Below are 12766 nucleotides of genomic sequence, written 5' to 3' on the forward strand. Positions count from 1 at the left end.
AGTTTTAGTATAGTTTAATAAATGTTTTCTTTTTACCGACCAGTTCCTCTTTGATAGCTACCGTGTCCATCTTGTCGTTAACTGCAGGTGAAGCGATGGGGAGGGGGAGTTGTGTTCAGTGAAGGAGAGAGGCGAGGCAGAGTAACGCAGCGTAGAGACAAAAGTGGACGAAAGAGAGGCAAACTTGCGGTTCCACAAGTATAATTATAACGTAACATAGACTATATCAATATAAACGATATTGTCACATCTCTTATCTCATATAAAAATATATCGATATATTTAAAAACTCAATATATCGCCCAGTCCTAGATGCTATCATGTATATATTCTGTATATATTATCCTCATGTTAATTAATGTTAGGATTAATTAATTTTTAAATAAAGGCCACGTTCTGATAACACAAAAAACTGAAGCAAGGCAGAAATGTACACCTGTTTCAGTCTATATTAAGTAATAACTGACCACAACTATGAGGTCATTATGTAGCAGTCTGATGTCCATAACAGGTCGTGTCATTAAGGTATGGCACAATGGAAGCTATGCATTGCCACATCTCAAATAACAGACTAACAGACTGCTGCTTAGATTTAATTTGTTAAAAGAGAATATATTATATAAGACTTAACTACATTCTAAAAAAAAGAGAAACTGGTGTGGAGGTGGGTTGCAAAGTGACTTGCAGATGAGCGCCAACTGTGGACAGGCTGATGCAGCTTATATAACACATTAATATGAGATTTGGCAGTTGGATGTGACGAAAGGTATTAGGTAAGCATTCAGCTGATCTGTCAGGACTCTATCTGAGCTTGACTTTAAGGTCTCTCTGAAGTAGGGCTGTGCGATATGACCAACATCTCATATCCCGATATAAGACATCTATCGTCCCGATAACGATATAAATCACAAAAATCTAACATTTTCTGTAAATTCTGTGAATCTCGGGCAGCTCTACTTGCGGGAAGTGTTTCCAGCTGGGCGTCGTGTACCTGGAGTCGAGTGTTTTAACCGATGCATGAAACGATACATTTTTAGACATAAGTTGTAACGGGCGCCGTTTTCTTTGTGAGTATTTATTACGCAGCGTGCTGCGGGGAAAAGCCTGTTCTAACGTTTGAGACTAAGGTTTATTTTTTAGCACCTGACGGGCCTTTTTTGCTTCCCATCCGTAAATACTCTGCATACTCTTTCACGTGATTTCGTTTATTTTGAAAAGTCTCAACAGGATCTTGAGCGTAATTGTGAAAGGTTTATGTAGAAAATAAACAAGCGGACACGCGATGGTTTTACCGTCGTTGTTGCTAACGACAACGCATAAAAACAGGCGCTTGTCCGTCCGTAGTGTGGTTATATTAAATATGAGAGAAAGAGAGAACTTTAAGAAATGAATATAGCCACTACAATGACCATCAAAATGATTAGAAAATATTGCAACACCATGAAACAAACGATAGCGTAAGATGAAACGATAGATGTTTTTATATCGTCATCCGATATATATCGTTATATCGAACAGCCCTACTCTGAACTACCACTGTGCTTAATTAAGCCTGTTCATTTAAGCTTATTCTAACACATCTTCTATTTGAGGATTAAAAATATATATATATTACTAATATTTTCAGATTTATCCTGTTTTTGCTGCATAATTCACCAGTAACTAAAATAAACCTCCAACTTGTGCACTATTAAACTTGTGCCCTGGTGCCCTCAGTGTTCCATATATTTGCAAAGTGTTTTTATAAGTCATTATAATACTAAATGTTTGGTTGCTGTGGTTGTTGTGATGCCATAAAACAGTGCCTTAGATCACCCCTAAAACATGCCACACTCAAGCAAGTACTAATAAACTGCTGTTGACTCAGTAAGTGAAAGACACGTTGAACAATCAGACATTTAACGAGCTGTGTTATATTTCTTTGAGAGCAGTTACTCAACACTGCTAGGGAAAACACATTAAAACGTAATAGGCATCTGGTTTAAAAGAGGTTCTCGTGCACTGCTTGCAAGAGGGCAGCTTGTCAAGAGAGGCTGTAGTACACGCCCAAATCAGAAAACATGCAACGAGACAGATGCATAAATTAACATGCGCCACACTCATATCTTTGAACTGAGAACCAAAGGCCACTCTGATCCACTCTGCAGGGGAGCTCTTGCTTTGATGTATTTGAAAAGGAGGTTTAAAGATCAATTACATGTCTACTGTCACCCCAAAGACTGATTTAACTTTGGAGTTTAAAAATTCAAAGCAACACTGACTCGATCACAGATCATCATATTTGAGTGAGTTAGATGACCAGTCTGTCAAAAAGATTTCATCTGAAGGGGGGATACAGAAAAAGTTCTCCATTTGATAAAAAAAGTCCCTACTATGGTCCAGGAAGTTTTAACTATGAATTTTTTTTCAGTTAGTTATTTAATTATTTATTCCTACCCTGAAAGCCCTTTACATGTCTGTCTCCTATTGCCTCTGATCTCTCTTGTTTTTGCAGAGTCGAACTTGAAGTCTGCACACTCTTCCCACTATACCTTATACAGTTGCGGAGGAAAACCATGACATTTGCCTGAAAGCTCACCTCACACTTCCTGACACTGGTGGTGTTGCCAGTACCTCTAGAACAATATGCCTTAGGACCTACTTTCTCCTCAAAATCCACCTGTAGGGCTTGAGGCCAAGGGAGGAAATCATTATTGCCTGTCTCCCTTGGAGATTCCTTGAGTGGGGTGGGGGTGATGAAGTCAGACCCTTAAGGCCAAAAATGTGAAATGGCAATAACAATAACATATTATCTGCTGCAAAAAGCTTAAAAAAATTTGTGTGCATCCCCCGTCAAAAGAAGTTTTCAACTACGGATACACAACTGGCCCAGCGCTTCACCTGAAGCATAGACGTAAAATCTTCTGGCTTCCTTCTTTCTTTGGCAAATGCACTTTTTCATTATTAACGACCATTATTATGATTTATACATATGTTCATATTTTTAATGAAAGAGGTCATGAGTTTCAGATGCAAGTCAGAAGATTTGAAGCTCTACAGTCTGATATACAGCAACTGTAAATCTTCAAATGCAGCACTGCTGGAATCAAATCGTCAAAAACAAAATGCAAACACTTCACCTGTTCAAATGCAAAACTGCCATCTCGATTCAAAAGTTTACTTTGTTGTGGCACTTCCCTTTTTTCTTACTGTCGTCAACATGACCCAAACACGTCACCATGCATTAGACCCTAACTGTGCTAAAATAGAAGCCAAATACACTCCATCTCCAGGAGGCAACAGGCCAAGTGCTGTATTCTGCATTCACCACACAATAACAAAATTAATATTTGATTCGGATTGGTACAGCCACTTTCTGTCTCCTGCAACAGCCTGAAGAACACAATAGTTCTCCTGTTTCCCATAGGCAGTTAGGGCTACTTTAAATAGCACTCCGCAGCAGCAGCACAGCGAGCACTATGCCTTGCAGGAAACAGAGTCCGAGTTAAGAGTTGCAAAAGAAAAGTTGACTCAAAGTCAAGGAAAGCAAGCTTAGGACGAGGCAAAGTTAGGACAAAGTGACACTGTCAGAAAAATGTAAAAAAAAAACCAAACAAAAAAAAATTTAGTTTTCGTTGTTGAGATTTCACCTCAGCAAACTGATGCACAACAACAGGAAATCAATAACATGCTTAATTGACTCAAGGACTCAAACTGTTTTCTTTCAGCCTCTCATAGAATGAAAGTCATCTGGCCAGTCTTTGCTAATATTGCCTGTATGGTAGTGTTCATATGAGTCCCTTCACCTCCTGTTACTGCAGATGTCCAGTAGCGGCAGGCTAGCCATCAGACTCACTGGTCTTGAAACTCAGTTTGACAGTGAGTGAGCGGTGGCATCTGCAGAGAGATAGAGGTCCACTACCTGATGATGCTCAGGCAGGAGGAAACCAACTGGCTGCCTTCCTCAATTTGACCTTGAATTGACTGATTGGGGCATCGCCAGTTTCAGCGCATCGGGTTAAAGGACAGGTACAGATGTGTTTAGATAGATTTACTACATTTTTTATTTTATTTTGTCAGAAACTCCTTAAAACTCACATGCAAGAACATTAAAGTGGACGTGAGATGGTATTTGGCATACTGCAGACAAATTTTGTGGTTTCTTTAGTCCATCTCTCTATTTTGGTAGTTACTAGCCAGCTCCAAAGCTAGCCACCAAAATATCAAAATAATAGGGCTTTACTGAGATTATTCAATAATCCTATTGATAGAATATCATTAATTAGTGGGCTTCCATGTCAGGAACTGAATTCAGCAATGATCTCTTGGGGTTAAAATGTTAGGTAGTGTGCATGAATACCCCTTAAAGTATGAGCTGTGGAAAATCTCAAAGTTCAGTTTCTCTTTTGGTTATATCTGTATTTCTAGGTTTGCATTCAACTGAGGCTAAATGAAAGAACAAACAACTGGGTGAACTCAGGTGTATGTCAGTGTGGAGCTGCAGGGCTCAGGTGGATAGATTTTCCAAGTGTCTCTGGGGGCAGTGCCTAAACAGCGCAAATCTTGTCATTAGCTCCAATAGAGTAGTATAGTATATCAGGGTCATGTGACTCTCACCTCATAATGGGCGACCCGCTGGGACTCGGAAATGAGCTGAGCGCTGCACACTTTGCAGTAGCTGTCTGTGAAAAGCCCTTGGTCCACCTCTGTTGACTTCATCTGGAGAAGGAGAAAATGAGTTTACTGACTGGAGTTCAGTTCTTGGCAGGTGTTTTTAAGAACTGCACACATAATGCTGACTGTTTTTGAAAGAAAAAGCCCATTTCAGACAGGATGAGTCAAAAGTCCGAATCAAACTGGACCTCTCTGACTAACAGTTTTGACAAAATGACATAATATGTCCACTGTACATTCACAAAAACACAGAAAGCTGTCTGATTTCCATTGGTACTATCAGGCAGCCTTGTTTTGTGGGTCTACAGGGAGCTGTGACAAACCAACCAAGATGTAATAAAGCAAGTGAACAATAAACTCATATTTTCAACACAGTTAATCAATATTTTATTAACTTAGTGACAGATGCTGAGCAGCTTTTGCAAGCAATGAGTCAGAAAAACTATACAAAATATCCCACTTAAGACATGAAGCTAAAATGTTATTTGTTAATGAATAAATAACAAGAGATCAAAGACGAGCTGTTCCTGGGAATTCATTAAAGTATAAAATTGAACTCCAGGCTGTGTGTTGGAGGAGAAAAAAATGTATTTTAGGCGACATGACTGCAAAAACCTTTTATTTTCATAGCTGAGCCCTCTCTGCTTTCTATTACTAATTCAACCTGGTTTACAATAGAAGCTCGCATTTCATATTTGGAAGCAGTCAGGCTTAACTCATCCTCATTTACAAAGGCGCAGCTTCATTTGGAGCCACGGGACAGAGGGAACTAAGGAGGAACTTATCTCAAACTTGTTTCAATTTTACAAATTTGATATACTACGCCAAGTAAAAACTGGAGATTTAATACATCACTGCTTAAAGATGAAGACTTTATTAAATATTTTAAAAAGGAATGGACTTCATATTTAGACTTTAATGACACTCCCGGAACATCAGCTTCTGTTTTATGGGAAGCAGGGAAAGCTGTGATGAGAGGTAAAATAATTTCTTTCTCATCACATAAAAAGAAAAAAGAAAACAAAAATATTCAGGAATTAGAAAAAACCATCAAATCACTAGAAGAAGCCTACGCGTCCCACCAAGATCAGGAAACATTGAACAAAATACGCAAAACAAAACTAGAATTAAATGAGATAATTGATAAAAAAAAACAAAATTCTTAGTACAAAGACTACGCTTACAAAATTATGAACATAGTAATAAATCCGGTCAATTTCTAGCAAACCAGCTAAAAATAAATAAAGAAAAAACAACTACATGTGCTGTTCAAGATTCACCATGGGAACACAATATATGAACCGAAACAAATAAACAACATTTTCAGGGATTTCTATAAAACATTGTATTCACCACAAATAAACCCATCTAAAAAGGAAATTGATCAGTTTTTAGACAACATAACTGTCCCAAAATTATTAGACTCTCAAGCAATGGCACTGGATTCGCCACTGACATCAGGTGAACTCCAGGAAGCCCTGATAAGTATGCCCAATATTAAGGCTCCAGGTCCAGACGGCTTTCCTGCAGAATTCTACAAAGAATTCTGGACGATTCTAGCACCAGTTTTTTACAGAACGTTGTTAGAAATCAAAGAAAGGGGCAGACTTCCATCAAATATGAATTCTGCAAACATTAATCTCCTGCTAAAACCAGGCAAAGACCCTGTATATCCCTCAAGCTATCGTCCAATATCCCTTATAAATGTAGACCTCAAAATAATCTGCAAAGCTCTCTCGAAGAGACTAGAGAAAATAACCCCCCTCTTAATTCATCCTGACCAAACTGGTTTCATAAAAGGTAGGCACTCATCAACAAATACACGTAGATTACTTAATTTGATAGACTGCTCATACAGTAAAAACCTTGAAACTACAATATTTTCTTTAGATGCAGAAAAAGCATTTGACAGAGTTAACTGGAAATTTCTATTTGCAACTTTACACAAATTTGGTTTTGGATCTTCTTTCATCAACTGGTTAAAAATATTATATAATTCCCCAACAGCTTGTGTCAGAACAAATGACCAGACATCCTCCAGCTTCTGTCTCCTGAGGGGCACCAGGCAGGGATGCCCACTCTCCCCTTCACTGTTTGCAATTTTTATCGAACCACTAGCAGCAGCAATTAGACAGAATTCAGCAATTAAGGGCATAAAATGCAAGAACGTGGAACATAAAATCAGCCTTTATGCGGATGATGTGTTACTCTTTCTCCAAAATTCACAAACCAATATCTCTGGGGTGATTGAATTGATAAACTCTTTTGCAAGAATATCAGATTACTCAATTAACTGGTCAAAATCTACAGTCCTTCCAATTAATTGCTCCTTCCATAATTCCTCTTCTACTCCACTGCAATCGGGAAATATAAAATATTTAGGTATTAATATTTCTCCCAAGCTTGCAGATCTAACTAAATTAAACCATATCCCACTTTTAAAGAAAGTAGAAGGTGATCTGGCTAGATGGAAATGTCTACCCATATCACTCATGGGAAGGGTTGCCGCTATAAAAATGATGGTATTACCAAAAATAAATTATTTATTCTCAATGATCCCAACTAAACCGCCGCAAGATTGGTTCAGATCTCTAGATTCATATATGTCCAAATTCCTTTGGAAAAATAAGCCCCCACGTATAAGCTTAAAAACACTACAAAAGACCAAGGATAAAGGAGGATTAGAACTACCTAACTTTCAGCACTACTTCTTTGCCAACAGGCTTCAGTTTATCTCAGGATGGCTAAAACATACCCTCTTAGATGAACCTTGGCTAGATGTAGAACAAGCACTTTGCAATAATCTAGAGATTTCAGATCTACCATTTATCAGCTCAAACATCCAACGACATGAATGCTTCAAAAGCGTCAACATCAGCTCTTCTCTGACATCATGGTGGGAGTTTCTAAAATTGACACAGTCTTCATTAATCCCATGCAAACGTACACCTATCTGGAACAACCCTGACATATTACAAAACAATAATATGATAAACTTTTCTGATTGGAGTGGTAAAGGAATCAAATATGTAGAACATATACTAGAAGGAACAGAATTTATTTCATTTGACAGACTAGTTACACAATATGGGATCAACAAGAAAAGATTTTTAGAATATCAACAAATTAAATCCATAGTAAAAAAGAAATTTAAACCGGGTCAAGTTGAACTACAAACACCACCAAGTGTGGTTCAATTTCTTACTCTTAAAACCCCCAAATTACTATCCAAAATATACAGAATGCTTTCTAAAACAGATGAATCAATATCACTTCCTATTGCAAAATGGGAAGCGGATTTATCAGTTAACTTAGGCCAAAACTTCTGGTCTCAGATTTGCTTAAAAACCTTTCATCTAATCAGAAATCCCAGTCTTCAATTAATTCAATACAAAATACTACATAGAGTGCACTATACAGGTCATCGGATGTTCAAGATGGGCTTTACGTCTACCAACAACTGCTCACACTGCCAAACCAATACACCGGACAATTATATCCACGCACTTTGGTTCTGTCCACCAGTTCAGAAGTTTTGGCGCGAGATATGTGAAGACTTATCAAAGTGTCTGAAATGTAACATTCCAACTTCCCCCTTAGTGTGTTTGTTGGGCAGCTTAGATAATGTCACTTCAGAAAAGAATATAGCCCATATGGTTTTCACTGCCCTATGCATAGCCAAGAAAACAGTCCTCATGAACTGGAAAAATAAAAATAATCTTAATTCTAACCAATATAGAAATTATCTATTAGATTACATTAGTCTTGATACAGCCTCTGCCACCACATCAGATCAATTGCTCTGGGCTCCTTTGATCAGCTCCATCACCTAGTGGGGGTGGGGGGTCATAGTTTGGTCCTGCCTTCACTGTTGTGATTGGTGTGGGGGTAGGGACAGGCTTAGGGCGTCGGGGGATTCCCCAGAGGCATCTTCCTTGGAGGGCTCAACCCGGGGTAGCGGTCATGGCCAATTAGGGGCTCTGTTGGCTCTTAGGTGACGGTTTCCTCGTGGCTGCGTGCAGCGGGGCTAGGGGAGGGTCTGTGCTGACGGACGTGGGTTACTGACCTGGTAGCCTGGCTGCCCCTGGGTGGGTCCGGGATGGGCGTGAGGTTCTGGGGGCGCTCTGGCTCTGGGCTGGGGCCCTGGCCGGGCCTCGGCGGCTTGGGTCCTGGTTGGTGTGTTGCCGGGGTTGTGGGCGGGTGGGTGTATGGGGGCCCAGCCCTGGCGCAGGGTGCCGCCGGTGCGTCGAGCCACCTGGGGGGCTCTTCAACTGGTGGGGGAGGTTGTCACATCTTGCAGGAGCTTTCCTCTCTTCAGGAACTCTCTCTGCAGGAGGGGGAGATACAGGAGAGGTGGAGGAAGATCTCAGCCTGGGCGTCTATTGTCTTATGTAGTCTGGAAGATGAGTGGATGATGGGGTGGGTGCAGTTTTCTCTGTGGTGGGCGGCACTTCTGCACTGGGCCCCGGTCCAGATGGGCCTGGGCCCCCTTTCCCTGGCGGGTCGCGGAGTATGGGGGTGCCTACTGGCGTCAGCGGGGGAGCTGGCCCCAGGGAGGGGTCACTTGCCCCTCCCTTCCTTCCCTCCCCATCTCCAGCTGCCTCCCTCTTCCCGCTCCACCACAACCACCCACACATGCAGGGCCTTGGAGTAGGGGTGTGTCACCAGCGTGCAGAGGAGGCAACCTCCCCCTCTGTCCCCTTCTGGCTGCCTCTGCCTCAGTTTTATCCCACAACTTAGACATTCACATTACTCACACTCTCATTACACATACATATAGGATCTTGGGGGTGGGCACGCTACACGGAATCCAAATTACCATCAGGGTGTACACCTCACCCCTGGCGTCGTTGCCCACCTCTCAATTTTAAATACACGTAGACATTGAGGGCTAGCAGGAGGGGCTATGCGCTTACCTGCTGCTCTCTGGCAGGTAGCTCCATGCCCTCCTGGGTTTTAAATGCACCTTAGAACACACATGCATCAACACTACAATGAGCGGGTGGAGGGAGGTTTGGAGTCTTCTCTCACCCCCGTTCTCTGCGGCCTGCTGGAGCAGGGGGGCTAGGAGGAGGAGTTGGCCGTCCGACTGGGGTCTGGAATGTGGGGCCTCCCTGCTGCTGCGGAGTCGGGGCGGTCTGCTTCTCCCCACAGCAGGGAAAAGGGTAACACCACCTGGGTCTGGGTGCAGTTCCCCCCTCCAGGGGCAAGGGTACCTAGACCCGGTTCGTAGAGTACGCTTGGGGAGTGTGATTGTGTGTACAGCGTCTCTTTATGTCTGTCTCCACGTTGGTTGAGTGTGGAGTAAGTGCATATGAGAGCATGAGGGTGGGAATGGATGTTTGTATCTGTGTGTGCCTGTATGTCTGTGTCTATATGTCAGGTTGGGTATCAGACGCCACCTCTCTGGGGACATCTCAGGCCCTCCAAGGTTTGGAGGCCTATCTCCCCCCACCACTTCCCCTGCCGGTGGCGGACTCCCTCAGACATCGGTGCGTTGGTGGTTCTTTGTGTCCGGGGATGGGCGTCCGGGTACACACTGGCTCACTCCTTGGTGGCTGCTTAACGGGGCCTGGAGCCTGGGGTTCACTCGGGCCACTTCGGAGGTGGGGTGCCCCCGGCCTCTCGGCCTGGGGCTCGGTCACTCAGGCACAGCTGGCTGGCTGTTGAGTGACCCCTCATCTGGGACTCTCCTCAGCTCTTTTTGGAACAGTGGCGCGGCTGCCCCTCTGTTGGTCTTCCTTGGTCTCTTGTGTTCTGGGGGCCTCTGGATGTCTGGAGTTTTGATCTCCTCCATACCTGCTTCATGCCCTGGAGGACGGGGCAGTGGCTCCCCACACCCTCTAGGAGATCATTACATGAAGGAACCTTTTAAAAAACAAGCGCGTCCATGCTCACAGGTGTACACACGGGTGCTCACACACACAAACTACACCCTTTTTGGCTCCTACCTCAAAGCACACTGTGTGCTGTCGATCTTACGTGCTGCACAATAATGTTTAATATTTAGTATTTACTGTCATATTCCCATATATCATTGTGATGTTGTTTATTCTATTACTCTCGTTTTCTTCTGCTTGTTTTATTTTTTTCTTTCTCAGCAGGTGATCCAGGTGATCGATATATGTATTTTTTTTCTCTGCTTATTCTGTTGGTTTTTGTTTTTTGCCCTTCTCCCCTGTAAGCGGCAGACGTCTGCTTTATATTTTTATTTACGATTGAGTTCATGTTTGTTTTATAATTCATAGATTCATTACATAAGTTATCTTTTCAGGATTAATAAATGTGAAAATTTATGTGTTTACATAAAGTAATTTTAAGTCACTGTTTTGGGATTGGAACCTAAAAGGGGGTACCTCTCACTTTAAGTATGTAAGTGCAATAGTAGCATGAAACCCTGTGTGAGAGGGAAGGGGAGGAGCATGGACATTTAGGTTAGGAGTCTCACGGTTTTCTGACCGTGTGCACAGGTAGTTCTGGATAACTGCTATTTTTTGGAACTTTCATGCTTATTTAGGAAGGAGTTCATTGTTACATCTTCAGTTTGTAATAAATAAACAGTCATCAAATCATAATGCAACTGGAAGCATTTCTTTTGGAAACCAGGAACACGCGTCAGCCATAGACTCCCTTTTTTGAACTTGGTTTATTGGAAATTACCCTACATCCCCCGTCCCTCTTCTCAGCTGTTTTTCTTTCCCTCTTTCTTTCTCCCCTTCTTTCCCCCAGTCAAGTCTGTCCCGTATTCAGCAAGTGAAAATAAAATAAAAAATAAAAGGTGAATCAAATGGACCATTACGGCAAGGCTGGGATGGTCAATTTGGTAAAGTAAATCCGTTGGGCATCTTTCTTCGCCTTTAGACAATAATTCTGATGGCAAAAGAGCCAAACGGGACAGGCAAAAAAAAAAAAAAAAAAAAAAATTGATAGCTAATAGCTCTGTGCTATTAGCAAAAGTAGGAAAACTGTAACAAGTTTTAAGAAGTCTTAAAAATACAGTTTAACAGCAATTATGTTGCCGGTTTTATTTAATACACTTAGGCACAAATGGGTAACAAAGTAATGAAACCATCAACATAGGGCTGGGCGATATGACCCAAAATTCATATCTCGATATTTTTTTTAAAGCCATAAAGTAAGAACAAAAAGAGAGTTCTTAGTCAAAGCTGTGTCCCAGATGTCACACAGGCACTTTTATTAACATACAGCATAGACATGTACATGAAAAAAATTACTCAAAAATAAATTATGAGCATTTATTAAATAATAACGCTCCATAAATAAAAGAAAACTATGTTGTTTTTGTCCATAACAAAAAGCTCACAATTGTGCAGTCAAAATGTAAACTAACAGACACTGAGCATAATAACATAGACAGATTTCACAGCTGCTCTGTTCCCAACTTCTACTGCGTGACTGACAGCCTGGAGTTTGAAATCCGCTTCAGGTGCCATTTATGGTCCTTATACACACACAATACGGTAATATTACGTTGAAGCACAGTGCGTATTACTACGCGAGGCGGTAGCCGTAATGCTCCGACAATCCATCAAGCGGTGCAGCTCCATAGCTTACCAAAGTCGTACTAAAACATTTTTTGACAGATTACTGAGCACTGTGTACCTCATAAAATCAGTTCGCGGTCATCAAGCACAACCAGAATTCATACATAAGGCGCGCTGTCAACTTTTGAGAAAATGAAAGGATTCTAGGCTGTGCAGCCCCTCTGGGCTGCATGGCGTTAGCGCGGTTAGCTCATTAGCGTGGTTAGCTCGTGAACACGTTGACGCCGTCCAGCCTCACGCACGGGGCAATGCGCAGTAACTCGTTAACGGAGATTTGCCGTGTCCATCTTGTCGCTGCCTGCAGGTGAAGCGATGGGGGAGGAGGGGGAGTTGTGTTCAGTGAAGGAGAGAGGCGAGGCGGAGTAACGTTGCGTAGAGACAAAAGTGGACGAGAGGCAAACTTGTGGCTCCACAACTATAATTATAACGTAACATAGACTATATCGATATAAAGGATGTTGTCACATCTTATATCTCGTATAAAATATATCAATATTTTAAAAAAAAACATCATCAACACGTGTTTTAGTAAGGTGTATATGTTGATG

At 41.8% G+C, this 12766-nt stretch overlaps 1 protein-coding gene across 1 annotated transcript in view; it reads right to left on the reverse strand.

Moving 5' to 3' along the window:
- Nucleotides 1-12766, reverse strand: part of zmat4a (zinc finger, matrin-type 4a) — a 160171-nt gene that overhangs the window by 120155 nt on the left and 27250 nt on the right. Inside the window, exon 2 of the mRNA XM_084945307.1 lies at nt 4597-4698. Within this exon, the coding sequence (XP_084801433.1) occupies nt 4597-4698 (102 nt within the window). The remainder of the gene's footprint in view (nt 1-4596; nt 4699-12766) is intronic.

Source organism: Perissodus microlepis, chromosome 12 (assembly GCF_051167445.1).
Source record: "Perissodus microlepis isolate ML-2025 ecotype Zambia chromosome 12, ASM5116744v1, whole genome shotgun sequence".
NCBI lineage: Eukaryota > Metazoa > Chordata > Actinopteri > Cichliformes > Cichlidae > Perissodus > Perissodus microlepis.